The sequence below is a fragment of the Mus caroli genome, unplaced genomic scaffold (assembly GCF_978045245.1).
Source record: "Mus caroli unplaced genomic scaffold, Mus_caroli_1 scaffold_13, whole genome shotgun sequence".
Classification (NCBI taxonomy): Eukaryota; Metazoa; Chordata; class Mammalia; order Rodentia; family Muridae; genus Mus; species Mus caroli.
This window is the reverse complement of record NW_028227268.1, coordinates 50,748,124-50,766,505: the sequence shown is the minus strand read 5'-3', so window position 1 is coordinate 50,766,505 and position 18,382 is coordinate 50,748,124. Positions and strand designations below refer to the sequence as shown.

At 42.9% G+C, this 18,382-nt stretch overlaps 1 protein-coding gene across 6 annotated transcripts in view; it reads right to left on the bottom strand.

Annotated features, from left to right (window-relative positions):
• The window catches only part of Kiaa0753 (KIAA0753 ortholog), a 55,956-nt gene that overhangs the window by 29,261 nt on the left and 8,313 nt on the right, over positions 1-18,382 (bottom strand). For all 6 annotated transcript variants that reach the window (XR_002379189.3, XR_015045033.1, XM_021177912.3 and 3 more), the window contains exons 3-7: positions 17,634-18,234; positions 15,042-15,148; positions 13,829-13,891; positions 10,613-10,828; positions 8,695-8,905 (exon numbers count right to left, since the gene is read on the bottom strand). Coding sequence is in view for 4 of the 6 variants with exons in the window: in XM_021177912.3 (XP_021033571.1) it covers positions 8,695-8,905; positions 10,613-10,828; positions 13,829-13,891; positions 15,042-15,148; positions 17,634-18,234 (1,198 nt within the window). In the remaining 2 variants the exon portion in view is untranslated. The remainder of the gene's footprint in view (positions 1-8,694; positions 8,906-10,612; positions 10,829-13,828; positions 13,892-15,041; positions 15,149-17,633; positions 18,235-18,382) is intronic.

Sequence of the window (18,382 nt, the reverse complement as noted above, 5' to 3'; positions counted from 1 at the left end):
TCATCAAGGCAGAAAAAACTGTCTTAAGTTCAAATATGATACCAACATACTATAGTTTATTTATGTTGGATGTACTGGCTAGTTTTGTATCAACTTGACACAGCTGGAGTTATCACAGAGAAAAGAGATTCAGTTGAGGAAATGCCTCCATGAGATCCAACTGTAAGGCATTTTCTCAATCAGTGATCAAGGGGGAAAGGCCCCTTGTGGGTGGGACCATCTCTGGGCTGGTAGTCTTGGGTTCTATAAGAGAGCAAGCACTCACTGATAAGTGGATATTAGCCCAGAAACTTAGGATACCCAAGATATAAGATACAATTTGCTAAACGCATGAAACTCAAGAAGAACGAAGACCAAAGTGTGGACACTTTTCCCCTTCTTAGAATTGGGAACAAAATACCCATGGAAGGAGTTACAGAGACAAAGTTTGGAGCTGTGAAGAAAGGATGGACCATCTAGAGACTGCCATATCTGGGGATCCATCCCAAGATCAGCTTCCAAACGCTGACACCATTGCATACACTAGCAAGATTTTGCTGAAAGAACCCAGATATAGCTGTCTCTTGTGAGACTATGCTGGGGCCTAGCAAACACAGAAGTGGATGCTCACAGTCAGCTATTGGATGGATCACAGGGCCCCCAATGGAGGAGCTAGAGAAAGTACCCAAGGAGCTAAAGGGATCTGCAACCCTATAGGTGGAACAACATTATGAACTAACCAGTACCTCAGAGCTCTTGACTATAGCTGCACTAGGCCGACTAAAGACGGCCTAGTAGGCCATCACTGGAAAGAGAGGCCCATTGGACTTGCAAACTTTATATGCCCCAGTACAGGGGAACGCCAGGGCCAAAAAGTGGGAGTGGGTGGATAGGGGAGTGGGGGGAGGGTATGGGGGACTTTTGGGATAGCATTGGAAATGTAAATGAGGAAAATACATAATAAAAAATATTAAAAAAAAGAAAAAGAAAGCAAGCTGAGCAAGCCAGGGGAAGCAAGGCAGTAAGGAACATGGCCTCTGCATCAGCTCCTGCTTCCTGACCTGCCTGAGTTCCAGTCCTGACTTCCTTCAGTGATGAACAGCAATGTGGAGGTGTAAGCTGAATAAACCCTTTCCTCCCCAACTGCTTCTTGATCATGATGTTTGTGCAGGAATAGAAACCCTGACTAAGACATTGGACTACAGCTTTTGATAAAAAAAAAAAAATCAGCATAGCAAATCAGCCAAGTCTGGAAGGAAATCTCTGAAATGTGTGTCATTAACAAAGTACAGAAGCTACAAACCAGGCAGAAAAACAAGTGGTCAATAAAAGTATGGAAAATGACAAACAGCCAGGTGGTGGCACATGCCTGTGATACCAGCACTCATGAAGCAGACAGGCGGAACTCTATGAGTTTATGGCCAACCTGGTCTACAGAGTGAGCTGTAGGCCAGCCAAGGCTACATGGAAACCCTGACTCAAAAAAAAAAAAAAAAAAAAGACCGGGCGTGGTGGCGCACGCCTTTAGTCCCAGCACTCGGGAGGCAGAGGCAGGTGGATTTCTGAGTTCGAGGCCAGCCTGGTCTACAAAGTGAGTGCCAGGACAGCCAGGGCTACACAGAGAAACCCCGTCTCGAAAAAAACCAAAAAAAAAAAAAAAAAAAAAAAAAAAAAGATGATGAACTTCATTTAATAATCAGGAAACCAAGCCGTAAGCTAGGATTCTTCCATTAGGATGGGGAAATGTGAAGCATGACACAAACATAAATGAGGAAGGCGGAAACTCAGAAACCAGCAGTGTGGGAGGGAAGGGCTTAACTCCCTGGATGAGTGGCTCCATCAATGCCCTCCAAGGCTAAAGATTCTCAGTATAGCTGCTGAGTTACAGGCATGCTCGGCCCAGGGAACTTGCACATGTAAACACAGAGAGGAGGTGTCAGCTTTGACATCACCCTGTCACTGTTTATAGAAGCAGAACCAGCCAGCATAATGGCATGGTGACATCTTTGTGTATTCTCAGCTACTCAAGGTAAAGGTGCAAGAGAGGCTCGCTCAATTCCAGAAGCTCTGGCCATCCTGGTCAATGTAGTGAGACCTTGTACCTCACACAAAGACTGATGGCAGAAAGCAGGGAACCCAAGTGTTTGTTAATATGTATGAAGAGATAAAAATTATTTATAGTTTATCCATACAAAGGAGACCCATATAAGAGTTAAAAAGTTAGAATCCTCCGGTCTGGGACTGTAGATCAGAGGTGTTCAGTTTTTCTACTGTAAGGCCCTGGGTTTGAACTCTAGTACTGGAAAAATTAGACTTCACGTATTAATGTGAATAAGTCTTACTAACTTAAAAAATAATGATATTACAGGCTGACATATACTAATGGCACATGTGTGAAGCAGTATGTTACAGATGTGCACATAAGCAGCTCAGACATAAAAGAGAAGAGGCTCATAATGGAAACCTCTAAAAAGGGAAAGAAGAAAATGGAATGGGGGGAGGTATTCAAGAGACTTTAATAGTACTTGTCACATTTAAAAAAAGAATCCAGAGTAAAATGTTTTAAACTGCATAGAGATATAGGGTATTTATTATTGTTATCCTTTCTGTTTAAATTGAACCAACCATGACAAACCACTGAGCAGATTCCTAATGACACTCTGCTATACTCACAGACTGGCATCTAGTCCAACTGTCATCAGAGAGGCTTCACCCAGCAACTGATGGAAACAGATGCAGGGACTCACACTAGGTGGAGCTTAGAGAATCCTTCAGAAGAGGGGGAGGAAGGATTACAGGAACCAGAGGGGTCAAGAACACCATAAGGAAACTCACAGAATCAACTATCTGGGCTCATAGGGGCTCACAGAAACCGAACCAACAACCAGAGAGCCTGCATGGGACTGACCTAGGCTCTGTGCATATGTCACAGTTGTGTAGCTTGGTCTTCTTTGGGGACTCACCGTGTGAGTAGGGGGCTGTCTCTGATTCTTTTGCCTGCCTTTGGGACCCTTTTCCTCATACTGGGGTGCCTCGCCAGCCTTAATACAAGGGGAGGTGGCTAGTCTTACAGCAACTTGATATGCAATGTTTAGTTGATACTCATGGGATGCCTGCCTTTTCTGAAGGGAAACAGAGGAGGAGTGAATTTAGGTGGGTAGAGGGGAGGGGCTAGGAGGAGAGAAAGGAGGGAAGGAGGGGACACTGCATTTGGGATGTAAAATGTGTGTGCGTGTGCTTGTGTGTGTATGTGTGTTTGAACCAAAGGAAAGCTTTATTGAGATTCTTCCTTAGCAACAGTAAGTCAGGACCCAGATCCCCCCATACCAGTGTTCTCCTTAGATGTTCTCAAAGCTCAGTCAGTTTCACAGCAAGTATTACAAAGCAGAACAGAAGAATGACAGAACTAACTCCCGTTACTCAATCTATAGCTTAGTAACTCCCAAGATTACATCTATTGAAGCAATGCTGGCTGTTAGGTCCTGACACCTTTTCAGATGTGAATGCATCAATCAGACAGCAAATGCGGTGCAAATCCACAGGAAGCTGAGTCTGAGGACACTGCTGCCAGCGGCGTGGCAGCCACCAGCCATCCTCACACGGTACACTAATGCAATCAGTAGTCAGAAGTCTCTAAGAAATGCACTAGCCAACAATTACTCAAATCACAAGGAAGCTGACCCAATTAGGCTCAATCATGAATCCCAAATGACACAGAGACATTTTCCCTCCCTTAGGGCTTCCCATAATATTTTGGAGGTATTGGGTAGGGAGTAGGAAATAAGAATGAAGAATTAGGAACAGGAAGAGTGCTATTATCTAAAACAGAAAGAGAAAAATGTGACCTGAACAATTCTAAGAACAAGAAAAACAAAGCTAAAGATCCACACACTGCTCAGAAGCAAGTGCACAGCACATGAGAACCGGCTGCCCACAGCCTCGTTTCACTCCAGGGTAACGGTGATTCATGTTTGGCACAGCATTCACATCCATGTGCACCCTATCATGCAGCATTCACATCCATGTGCACCCTACCATGCAGCATTCACATCCATGTGCACCCTATCATGCAGCATTCACATCCATGTGCACCCTACCATGCAGCATTCACATCCATGTGCACCCTATCATGCAGCATTCACATCCATGTGCACCCTATCATGCAGCATTCACATCCATGTGCACCCCCTATCATGCAGCATTCACATCCATGTGCACCCTACCATGCACCATTCACATCCATGTGCACCCTATCATGCAGCATTCACATCCATGTGCACCCTACCATGCAGCATTCACATCCATGTGCACCCTATCATGCAGCATTCACATCCATGTGCACCCCCCTATCATGCAGCATTCACATCCATGTGCACCCCCCTATCATGCAGCATTCACATCCATGTGCACCCCCCATCATGCAGCATTCACATCCATGTGCACCCTATCATGCAGCATTCACATCCATGTGCACCCTACCATGCAGCATTCACATCCATGTGCACCCTATCATGCAGCATTCACATCCATGTGCACCCTATCATGCAGCATTCACATCCATGTGCACCCTATCATGCAGCATTCACATCCATGTGCACCCTATCATGCAGCATTCACATCCATGTGCACCCCCCTATCATGCAGCATTCACATCCATGTGCACCCTATCATGCAGCATTCACATCCATGTGCACCCTATCATGCAGCATTCACATCCATGTGCACCCTACCATGCAGCATTCACATCCATGTGCACCCTATCATGCAGCATTCACATCCATGTGCACCCTATCATGCAGCATTCACATCCATGTGTACCCTACCATGCAGCATTCACATCCATGTGCACCCTATCATGCAGCATTCACATCCATGTGCACCCTATCATGCAGCATTCACATCCATGTGCACCCTATCATGCAGCATTCACATCCATGTGTACCCTACCATGCAGCATTCACATCCATGTGCACCCTATCATGCAGCATTCACATCCATGTGCACCCCCCTATCATGCAGCATTCACATCCATGTGCACCCCCCTATCATGCAGCATTCACATCCATGTGCACCCCCCATCATGCACCATTCACATCCATGTGCACCCTATCATGCAGCATTCACATCCATGTGCACCCTACCATGCAGCATTCACATCCATGTGCACCCTATCATGCAGCATTCACATCCATGTGCACCCCCCTATCATGCAGCATTCACATCCATGTGCACCCTACCATGCAGCATTCACATCCATGTGCACCCTATCATGCAGCATTCACATCCATGTGCACCCCCCTATCATGCAGCATTCACATCCATGTGCACCCTACCATGCAGCATTCACATCCATGTGCACCCTATCATGCAGCATTCACATCCATGTGCACCCTACCATGCAGCATTCACATCCATGTGCACCCTATCATGCAGCATTCACATCCATGTGCACCCTATCATGCAGCATTCACATCCATGTGCACCCTACCATGCAGCATTCACATCCATGTGCACCCTATCATGCAGCATTCACATCCATGTGCACCCTATCATGCAGCATTCACATCCATGTGCACCCCCCTATCATGCAGCATTCACATCCATGTGCACCCTACCATGCAGCATTCACATCCATGTGCACCCTATCATGCAGCATTCACATCCATGTGCACCCTACCATGCAGCATTCACATCCATGTGCACCCTATCATGCTGCCTCCCAGAGCAGGCAGGACAGACTTACTAAAATTCTTCAGGTGAGGAAAACAAATGAAGCATTCGTTCAAGGTCACAAGGAGAGTGAGTGGGAGCCAAGCCTCCTGCATTCTACACATCCCCCACACTCAAGGAAGGGTGGAGCATAGGTAGGACTTCTGTTATAATCAACCCTGCCCCTGTGATGAGAGCCCCATAGCTGTTTACACTGTGGGCTTCAGAGAGCTTTTGGGTTGCTGTATACATGGAAGTGCTTGGAAGTAGTGTGCCCCTTCCCACACTCCTGGCCTTAAGTACCTCCTATCTGGCTATCCATCTGTGTCCTGTATGCTAGGTAGCCTTTGTACTGGGTATATGTGAGTTGGGTGAGCAATCCCACCAAGCCTAGATTTCGAATGGCAAGTGACTACCTAAGACCTGCAACTGGTATCTCAAGTGGGGCTGTCTTCTGGAACTGAGCCTTCCACCTGTGGACCGGACCCTACTCCACCTGTGAGAACTGAGCTGAAAACCCTCCCAACACCCTCAATGAGCTGCCCCTCCTGTCATCACTCAGGGCTCCATGGAGGCTACAGGTGAAACTCTATGCTGTACAAGGTCTACAGAAGAACAGCGGATGGACAAACGCTCTAATAGATAGGAGACACTCATGTAAGTTTCTGATCACAAAAGAAGAGAAATGACATAAAAAATGTTGACATAGTAAGTTGCAATGAAGTGAAAGCCCCCAAACACTGGCAACTGAAAAACACAAAATAAGGTCAAAGAAAATTGAACACATTACTCTCGGCAAATCTAAGGTTAAATATAGCCTCTACAATAGGGTTCAAAAAATCAGCAATAGCGAGAATAGTGACACACGCCTTTTATCCTAGCACCCAGGAAGCGGAGGCAGGTGGATCCCTGTCAGTTCAAGACCATCTTGCTCTACACAGTGAGACTCTGTCTGGTGGGGGAGGGGGATTAACTTCTGTCCTGAAGATAGCTCAGAAGTTAAGAACATGTGCCTACCTCAGCACCCAGGCCAGGCCACTCACAACTGCCTGTAACTCCAGTCCCAGGGGCACTGTATACATATAATTAAAACCAAAACTAAAACATTTTTAGGAATTCGGTACATACAGGAGGCCAGGTGGGAGAGAGGAGGACCACAGGCATTATTTCCAAGGTGCAGCTGTGCTACTACTGCAGGCAGTCAGTTCATAATGTGCATAATGTTCCTGGCATTAGCTCAGCAGTGGGTTGACACTTTGTACACTTCTCTATCTGTATCTTCCTAAGGCCAGCAAGATGGCTGAGAGGAGAAGAAAAGCTTCCCACGCACTGACAGCCTGAGTTCAGTCCTTGGAACCAACCCATGGTGGATGGGGAGAGCTGACTCCGCTAGGGTGTCCTCTCACCTCCACCCTCTCCCTCCTCTCCAACTGTAATTATAAATAAAATAGAACATTTTTTTTTAGAAAGGAAAATTAGTTTACTGGTTCTACCCATAAATGTTTATAGATTACCTCATCTACTGGAAAATGTCAAGAAGATCAAGCAACAAAACCCTTGATTACATCAAACCTAAAACATCAGTTTACAACACACATCACTACTCATTAGGAATTTTAAATATTAAACATTTTAAATGTTGCAATCGGTTACCAGACACATCCTTTAGCAGAATATTGTAGTTCACACCTGTAATCCCAGCACCCAGAAGCCTAACACATGAGGTTTGCAAAGTTCAAGGTCAGCCTCAGTTTTATAGGCTGGCCTGGGCTAAGCCACATAGGCAGGATGGCTCTACCTCCCAGCTGGCTGTGCACCTCAAGGTTATGTTTGCCCGGATGTGCAAAGGTTGGATCTCTAGCTCTAAGGAAGAAAAGCTCCCTGGTATCAGAAATCACAGTGGGACACAGTGTCACAAGAAAAACTTCAAGGCACTGCCAGATGTGAGGCTAATGCACAAACCCAACAACTTCCATTTAAGTAGCAATAACCAGTTTCACAATGAATAAAAACTTCATTTACAATAGCAGTAAAATCAGCAAGACAGAAAACTAGAAATATATGTAGCAAGGATCTTATAGAACCCTATGTAGAAAGCTCCAACACTGGACTGAGATACAGAAAAGAAGCCAGAATGCACACTCATCTGTATGGCCATCTCCTCCCCAGCAGCTGGCACAGGCTGCTGGCAACAGAGCCACCACTTCCCATGAGCTAACACAGACTCCTGCAGCATGCCCACACTCAATACACGCATGCTACAGTTCTCAGAATGAGCAATGGCAAGCAAGTCTTCAAAAAATAACAAAGAAAAGTTAGTTGACATGTAAAATATTAAAATATAAGTAAGACTGATGGATTTGCCTACATAATTAAGTTTCTATAGAGGGAAGAAACACCATAAACAAATTCTAAAGATAAGTGACTAAGTAGGAGAAAATATTTATAATATATGGAAGCAGAAAGAAGGAAGGAAGGAAGGGAGGGAGGGAGGGAGGGAGGGAGGGAGGGAGGAAGGAAGGAAGGAAGGAAGGAAGGAAGGAAGGAAGGAAGGAAGGATGGATTAAGAACTCCACTATCCACAGAACTTTTATACTCATAAGTAAAAAGGACATGGGACCCAACAGGAGAGGGATAAAGAATACAACAGGGGAGATCTGTGCAGCAATATGCACAGGTAAGGAAGCCATGAACAGTCTCAGGAGGACAGAGCCTCAATAAGCAACAGTGAGATGCCATTTTCCACTGAGAGGCTGGAAACATTCAGCTCTTATTATATAAAACAGAAGCATGCACATACTTTTAAGGGATAAATTGGCAGAATCTGCTCAAATGTGCACACCACACTACCTGACGATCCCACTTCCTAGGATGAGGATCCAGAAATGCACAGATGTCAAGTGCACATGTGTGTATCCACACACCAGTACAATACAGTCAGCTTACCAATAACTGTTTCAATTTCACAGAGCAAAATATCACACATTAACATTTTGAGACACATACCTGCAAGAAGCCTCTTTGCCACAGAAGGTCGACTGGTTTCCTGTGGGAATGTCTCCTTTGTGACCAAGTGTCTCCTCTCACTTTTGGGCAGTACAGTTGGCCATCTCTCTAAGATCTTTTGGCTACCAACAGGAAATCTGCTCCGAATTTCTGTGAAACATTTCTTTGCCTTTTTAGGTGACAATTTCTTTTCCAGGAGAGACTCCAAAGCCTATCACAAAACAGTCATTATTCTCTTAGTTTATCCCACTAGAGTATGATTTTAGTCACAACACTGAAAAATATCACCATCCAGAGACAACTCATTAAATGGCTGTCTTTAATGGTTAACAAGATGTTCCCATTAGTCTAAAATGTATATTATTTACACAGGGATTAATAAAAGTAATTTACATGAGTTCTTTTACTAGTTTAGTTTGTTAAAGTCAATAGTAAAGATATGAACCTTAAAAGTCAGAATCATTACTTTGGAAACAAGCAGTCTTCAGATTATAGCTGTATATACTACATGTTAATTTTCATTTCAACAAAACTTCAGGAACTCAAGTAGTGTTTTGTGTGGATAGATACATACATTTTCATAAGATAGTGGAACTCTGTGGGTCCGCTGGCAATCTGTCATGGCCATAATGGCAGGAGGTGTATGTCCCATCCCCTAGCACACCCATACTCATTACTAGGCAGTACTGGTCAGCACAAACTAAAGATAACTGAGCACAGTGAGGGAGACTGAGTTCAGAGGATCATATGGAAGCAAGATTAGGTCGGGAAAGCAATCAACAAGTGTTTAATTTCCTACATTACTGAATACTTTCAAAACTAGGGACTATCTACATTATGCTTACAATGCATTGTTAATGGTGCTCTTGCCCAGAATATGGGGCAATCTCTTGAGATCCTTTCTAGGATTCAGAAGATAGGTCCTCTATTTGAAATTATTTTGTCCAGCAAATGTTTCTTACAGGTAAGTTGAAAGAGCATGAATGACATATGATCTGCTGTCAAAGTTCTGAGATCTGCACTTGATGCTCATATCCCTGACAGTGAGCTCTGTCTACACAGATATAACCGAAGCTACTAAGAGACATTTGCTAGACAACAGGACTAAAAAGCAGAGTAGGTTTTAAGGACTCGAGCTAGTTAGCAGTAGTCAGATATGTCTTTCTTTCTGGAATTCTCTCCACCATGGACTCTTCCTCCAGGGCCAACAGCTTATTAATACAGGATCATCTTTTCCTACTTATTGATGAAAGTGTATGAGAGAGGTAATACTGGCATGGATGGCTAATTAGTTTCAGCTCTCAAGAGATCTCTTTGATCTTTGCTTTAAAAACAGCAACAATATAAATTAAATTAGTAACCAATGTATTTGTAAGTCAGGGTACTGCAGCAAGGATAAAAGACTACATTGTATTGTCGTACTTTGCAAACCTATGAAGCTATAAAGCCAGAGCTCATTGCTAATGCAATCTCTGTAACCAATGACAAATAAGGTCTTTGTCCATTCCCATCAGAACAGCCACTTGTGGAATGCCACACGTTTCACAAGAGCTGAGATTCTTCCTTGCATATGTCCTATGTGTTTCTTTTCTAGAACCTTTCTAGATCAAATACTGGTAATTAAGCACTAATCTGAGAAAGCCATTTTCCTTTCCTTTCCTTTCCTTTCCTTTCCTTTCCTTTCCTTTCCTTTCCTTTCCCTTCCCTTCCCTTCCTTTCCTTTCCTTTTCTATGTAATAAAGTCAGAATGTAAAGACAAGAAAAACACAAACTTACGTTCTTTGCAAAGCACCAAGTTACCAGGCAAGGCAGTAGTTTTGCCTTATGGTCTCACTGACTGGAACTAGAGAGAAGTCAGAGTTATTTCCCTGCTTGGAAACAACATCCTTTTAACAAAAAACTGGAGGCCATTTCCTACCTCAATTTGCTGCAAGATGTCTATGACCACATCTGGCACAGAAGGATCAGCATCCAGCTTGGCGGAACACAGCGACAGCTGACGAATAAGGCTGCCCAGCTCCCTACACCGAGCAGGAACTGGGTGCTCCCCTCGGTCAGTAAACTGAGTGACAAACACTTGCAAGGCCCGGATGGCTGCTCGATGAGCGGCTGCCAGCCTAGACACTGCCCATGACTGGCAACAAACAAGAAGCAAGGGGTTACTTCAGGTTCTGACTTCCTGAACCACAACAAGCATTAAGAATATCTGGAGTCAAACACTGGAAGTAACTGGGACCAGTGGGATCCAGGCACCCAGGAACTCTGTATGACCAGTGGTGCAGGTTCCTAATGTCTGGGCCAGTGCCCTGTGCAAACTCTGCAGCCAGTCCCACAACACCCAGAGGAAGCTCCACTCCCAGGTGCTCCAACACTCCCAGGATCATAGGATCAGGGCCAGTCCCACAACACCCAGAGGAAGCTCCATTCCCAGGTGCTCTAACACACCCACAACCATTGGACCATAGGACAATAGGATCCCAGGATCCCAGCCAGGAGCTTGGTCACACCAGGATCTCAGGGTCCCAGAGGCAGCTTGACTCCCAGGGACTCTGACACACCCAGGATCTCAGTATCACAGGATCTTCAGAATCACAGGACTGAACTCTGGAGAGTTCTGATACAACTAAGATCACAGGAAGGACAGGCCCCAGTCAGATATAGCCATGGCAGGTAGCACTAGAGATAATCAAATGGCAGGAGGCAAGCATAAGAACATAAGCAAAAGAAACCAAGGTTACTTGGCATCATCAGAATCCAGTTCTCCCACCATAGCAAGTCTTGGATACACCATCACACCAGAAAAGCAAGATTCGGATCTAAAATCACTTCTCATGATGGTGATAGGGGACTTTAAGAAGGTTATAAATAACTCCCTTAAAGAAATACAAGAGAACACAAGTAAACAGCTAGGAGCCCTTAAAGAGGAAACACAAAAATCCCTTAAAAGAATTACAGGAAAACAAAAATCAAAGAGGTGAAGGAAATGAACAAAACCATCCAAGATCTAAAAATGGCAGTAGAAACAATAAAGAAATCACAAAGGAAGACAACCCTGGAGTCAGAAAACCTAGGAAAGAGATCAGGAGTCACAGATGCAAGCATCAGCAACAGAACACAAGAGATGGAAGAGAGAATCTCAGGGGCAGAAGAGACCATAAAAAACATAGACACAACAGTCAAAGAAATGCAAAAAGCAAAAAGCTCCTAACACGAAACATCCAGGAAATCCAGGACACAATGAGAAGATGAAACCTACGGATAATAGGTATAGAAGAGAGCAAAGATTCCCAACTTGAAGGGCCAGTAAATATCTTCAACAAAGAGAAGAAAACTTCCCTAACCTAAAGAAAGAGATACCCATGAACATACAAGTCTACAGAACTCCAAATAGACTGGACCAGAAAAGAAATTCCTCCTGTCACATAATCATCAAAACACCAAATGCACTAAGCAAAGAAAGAATATTAAAAGCAGTAAGGGAAAGAGATCAACTAACATATAAAGGCAGACTTATCAGAATTACACCAGACTTCTCACCAGAGACTATGAAAGCTAGAAGATCCTGGGCAGATCTAATACAGACCCTAAGAGAACACAAATGCCAGCCCAGGCTACTATACCCAGCAAAACTCTAAATAACCATAGATGGAGAAAACAAGATATTCCATGACAAAACCAAATGTACACAGTATCTTTCCACAAATCCAGCCCTACAAAAGATAATAGATGGAAAACACCAACACAAGGAGGGAAACTACATCCTAGAAAAAGCAAGAAAGTAATCTTTCAACAAACTCAAAAGTAGATACACAAACATAATTCCACCTCTAACACCAAAAGTACCAGGAAGTAACAATCACTATTCCTTAATATCTCTTAACATCAATGGACTCAATTCCCCCAGAAATAAAGAATAACAGACTGGATATGCAAAGAGGACCCAACATTTTGCTGCACACAGGAAATGCACCTCAGGGACAAAGACAGACACTATCTCAGAATACAAGGTCAGAAAACAATTTTCCAAGCAAATGGTCCCAAGAAACAAGCTGGAGTAGCCATTCTAATATCGAATAAAATCAACTTTCAACCAAAAGTTATCAAAAAAATAAATAAGGAAGAACACTTCATGTAAGATACTGTGTAAATGCATCTCACATTACCTTCTCCAAAACTGACCTTATAATTGGCCACAAAACAGGCCTTAACAGATATAAGAAGACTGAAATAATCCCATGGGCCCTATCCCTTCACCACAGACTAAGGCTGGTCTTAAATACCGACAAAAGCAAGGGAAAACACACATATATACATGAAAGCTGAACAACAATCTATTCAATGATAACCTGGTCAAGGAAGAAATAAAAGAAAGAAATTAAAGGCTTTTTAGAATTTAATGAAAATGAGGACACATCATACCAAAACTTATGGGACACAATGAAAGCAGTGGTAAGAGGAAAATTCATAGCTCTAAGTGCCTCCAAAAAGAAACTGAAGAGAGCTTACACTAACAGTTTGACAGCACACCCGAAAGCTCTAGAACAAAAGGAAGCAAATTCACCCAAGAGGAGTAGATGGCAGGAAATAATCAAACTCAGGACTGAAATCAACCAAATAGAAACAAAAAGAACTATACAAAGAATCAACAAACCAGGAGCTAGTTCTTTGAGAAAAATCAACAAGACAGATAAACCTTTAGCCAGACTAACCAGAGGGCACAGAGACAGTATCCAAATTAATAAAATCAGAAATGAAAAGGGAGATATAACAACAAAATATATCTTAAAATAATTATTGTTTAGTATTAATAGTTGAAAATATTAAAACCATGTTCTCAAAAAAAAAAAAAAAAGAAAAAAAAAAGAATATCTGGAGTCTATCTGCCACACAAAGTGCTCCCTGTTACAAAACCTTTTTCATAGAGAAAAGAATTGCAAAACCTCATGCTCCCTAGAAACAAGTTCTTTTCTCTCCTGTTGTCTGAATACCAGGAATGGCCATACAGTGACCTGTCTATACCAGGAGAAACCAGATAGTGAGCTGTTTCAGACCCTCCCTAACAGGTATACAGAAACACTGAGTAAACACTGTAAATGCACACTATTAATAGCCATTCATTAGGATCATAACGTACCTTCTTAGTATGTTTTATTTTTTGTGGACTCAATTTATCCAGTTCTTCCTGGATCTCTTTTACCTGTTTTATCAAAAGGAGGAAACAAAGCTTTTATGTATGTCCATTGATCTTATAGAAAAACAGACCCTGGTTTATCCAAACATAACCCTTACTAACTCGAGTCACTTAAAAAGGAGAAAAGGCTTCTCATTCATTTCCTATATCCACCACCACCGACTGATTTCTGCTTTAAAATGGTTAACAGAACTATTCTCAGGCCCCCAGTCACCATGAGTGACCAACAGAAGGATTAGCTTGCTGAGTCTTATGAGCCACACTAAAGACTTCTGCTTTCTACTAGGTGTACTAGTACATATATTTGATCCCAGCACCAGGAAGGCATAGACAGTGCTTATCTGAATTCTGGGCCAGCCAGGGCTACATGGTAAGACCCTTTCACACCATACACACACACACACAGAATCTGACATGGTAGATCTATGTTTCAGAACCATCTCAGATAGAAATACATATAGCTTATGGTATAGCACTTGCCAAGAACAACTTTTGTGGCAATGGTGTAAAATAAAAAACAATATAGGATTAAAAAAAATACATAAGAAAATCTAACTAGGACATTTGCTTTTAAACAAACAAACAAAATATAGCTTTTGGTTCAAGCAATGAAAACCAACATGTAACTTCAAATGACCAAAATGGGTTTAAAGGTTTATTAACAAATAAAAGTTAGAGTTAAAACAAACTTTTAAAAAAATCCATTATATACACACACAAAAATCCAATGCAAATGGATGTTTATTAACCATTAAATGTTTCTTGAAAGACAATAGTCTTCATTTTCTATCATAAAATAAAGAATGACCCATGTAATAAAACTACGACAGATAGAGAAGTCACTCTAAGACTCAGGGTCACATGTACAAACACTTTTTGAGAAGGAAAAAAATGTCTTTTAGTAGACTCAATAGTCTATGCCCCCAAAGTTAAAAACAACATGCATGTCACACACACACACACACACACACACACACACACACACACACACCCCTTTCTATCAAAAGAATGTGAATAACTAGTTCATAGGTTTAGGAAATTGACCCTGAAAATTCATTAGCGCTTATGCAGGGCCCTTGTGACTGAGGGAAAACTACAAGTCTCTAAGAAATCCACATGCAGGCCACTTGCTCCAGCTCCCCTGGCTTTTCCATACCTGCTGCTGAAGAACGTAGAGCATGCGGGCACAGCGCACGGCTTGCTCCTGTCTCCTGACTCGGATTCGATGCTCCTCATCTGGATCCAAAGCCTCTTCTAGTCTATCTGAAAGTATTTCCCCACATTAGGTTAAAAACCACACACAGACACTTTAAGTACTTAATAGAGTAATAGCTGACGTGTTTTACTAAGGAAACAAAGAGGCTGCCTTAGCGGACTTAACTTCTAACAGCCAAGGCTGAGACTGAGTGAGTTATCTGTGTACAGACTCAGGGAAAGAAGGGACACAAAGATGCTGGCAAGCTGTCCTGTGCACCAGAATTTACCAAAACAAATTCCAATAGACAGCAAGTTCACTATGTCAAAACTCTTTTATACTGGGCCAAAATGTACAATGCTTCCCCTGTCTTTCAAAAAAATTAAAAAAAAAATCTTTACTGAATTATTTTCATGTGATGTGAGATTATTTTTACTGAATTATTTATCCTGAATCCAAATGAGAAATTCTTTCTCTAGCATTTTAAGATGGAAGTGCTAAAGTCATTTGGATGTATAAGTGTCAAGATACGTGTCAAGAAACTCACTCTGGTACACACTGGCTCTCCATATTTCTGTAAAGATCAATGCAGTCCATTTCTGGAATACTGCCCAGGGGAGAGCCAATCTATCCATCTCTGCTAGACTATTGTTTCCAAATATATTTATACACATTCTTTTATAAAACTCTTAACAGAAAGGTGTGATAAAAGCAATATTGATAAAAGCACTGCTCTGCTTGTGTACATGTATCCCGAGTTGGATTTCCTCACTGACTGCTACCCTGACTGAGAGAGGGGCTGAAGAGCAGCTCTACAGTGCAGCACTCACCAAGCATGCATGGGTTTAAGTCCCAGCACCAGGCCGGAAATGAGTCAAACAAGAACAATAAGGCAACTAGGCTGCTAAGAAAGGCAAAACTTTGAAGCCAGAAGTTGCACATACAGGTAAAAGTCATATGGGCGTCTCTAGGGCAAGTCATTGCCACCTCTATTTGAGTTCCATAGTGAGGAGAAAATCCAAGCTCACATACCTGTAAGAACAGAACCAGGACCTGGTTCTGGCAGGAGTATTTAATTCTTCACCTTGACGGTGAGTCTAAAGCAGCCAGCGGGGCTTGGGAAGCCCAGGCTTCTGAATCAGAACCTGAGACTGCATCCGCAGGTCTCCTTAACCATCTGTCCTTGTCAGGGCATTTCTAGTATAGTCACCAACTACTGGTGACCATTGAAATACTTAAGGAAACAAAGTAACCCAGGTCAGCCTTGCCTCCACAGAGCTTCTAACTCAGTTCTAAAGGTCCTGGCCTTAGGCCAGATCACCAGAGCAGGAGACCTGGGAGCTCTGTTCCCTGGAGCTTGGCTTCTACCTAAAGCATCTGGTGGGGTTACGCTACACACCAAAAGTAAGGGATAATGAGAAACAAACCACAGTACTTCTGGGGTGTTCTATGGAGATGTTCTGAATCCCCCATGATGCTCTAGCATTATAGGATGTGCTCATCAGGAGGACTGGCGAAGACATTTTCTGGCTGTGTGAGGAAGCTGTTTTCCTCAGGCAGCTGCATTTTGTTTTAGACGTTGCTGGTCTGCAACTGGTAGCAGTTTCTCTGTAGCTGGTCCCAGAGCTGGGGGATGAAGCTGTACCCACCCTTAGTGCATCTCTTCTTTTTCCTACCCAGCCACATCCCCAGTGGGAGTTTTATCTTGTGTCAACCAACAGGTGCACATTTACGCTTTTTCTCTAACAAGCATATATGTTTTAAACTTTAAATGCAAAATATAGTTTTAGACTACATACTATCTTAGTCCAGGAGCACCTTTTGCTACACAATTTTTCACACCCCACTGTCTAAGAGCTGGGCTTGATAGTCTACTTGTTGGCTATAGTAACCCTACTCTCCATTCCTGAATCTATTTCTTCTCAAGGAAATACTAAGACCCTGCCATTACTAACTACTGTGAAAATGGCATACCATGATTATACGTCCTCCCTTTTACCCTGTGGTCATATATGATGTGGCTTTATCTACAATATACATATACTATAGTATTTTTTAAGACTTATTATTATACGTAAGTACACTGTAGCTGTCAGACACACCAGAAGAGGGCATCAGATATCATTATGGGCGGTTGTAAGCCACCATGTGGTTACTGGGATTTGAACTCAGGACCTTTGGAAGAGCAGTCAGTGCTCTTACCCGCTGAGCCATCTCGCCAGCCCATACTATAGTATTTTTAAAGCAAATTAAAATAATTTTTCAAGAAGCAAATATGATAGGATGCTTTGTATGTAGGTGCTAGATGTATGGTCAGGCAATCCACACACAGGCTGTGGGCAGAGCAAACTCATCAAAGAAAGGAGACCTATGTCAGACTCCAAGTCCAACTCTCTTGGAGTGGTTGCTAAGCTCTACAGAACCAACTAGCTCACAGGAGGCAGCGCAACTCAGCTGGTGTGTGCATTGGGGGAGGAGGCCCAAACAAATGAATGCATTTAAATTATCCCAGGCCATGGCATCTCATCAAATGAAGAACTGAGTTTTTCTCACCTTTTTTAGTTAGTGCTTCTATCTTATGGATACAACTACTCAATTCCTTTTGGAGTCGCTGAACTTCTAGCAGGCCCTTCTGTTCCCACAGGTTTCTGTTCTCCTCTATCCTGGGTTGCAGCTGAAGTCCTGGATCATGGGTAGGCGGTGAATTTGGCACAGTGAGATCAGATGGTCCTGGCTGAGATGTGTACACATACACCTTAGCACCCGAGCTGGAGAGGCTTACTCTGGACGGCTGGTGGCTGCAATGACAGACATCCTGACTCTTTGAGTCCTTCCTTTCCACCTTGGTGTGCATACCTTTGTGAGAGCTATGGGGCAGACTTCTGAGATGATCTTTCACATGTTCTTCAAATTGTCTTCGTTTTACATCTCTCTTGGCTAGGTGGACAGCGTAGCTAAGCCTCTCTTCTGATATGACAGAAAATGAGACAGAACTGCTTGATTCATTTCCAGCTTTAAAATCCAAGTCTTTACCATGATTCGATTCATTGTATGAGTGTTTCAGTTTTTCAATTTTAATTCCATGTGGGCAAGAGTACCGGACTGCCAAGTTGCTGGGATTTGTAGGAACATTCCTATTAAATTGCAGCTGGTTCTTTAAGAAATAAACAAAAGTAAGCTCACATTAGAAAAATAACATATTGCAAAGCATACACACACACACACACACACACACACTCCAGTGACCAATATCTTACCTAGAAGATTATTTGTATGAAGAGTTATTTTTCTGGTGTGCCCAC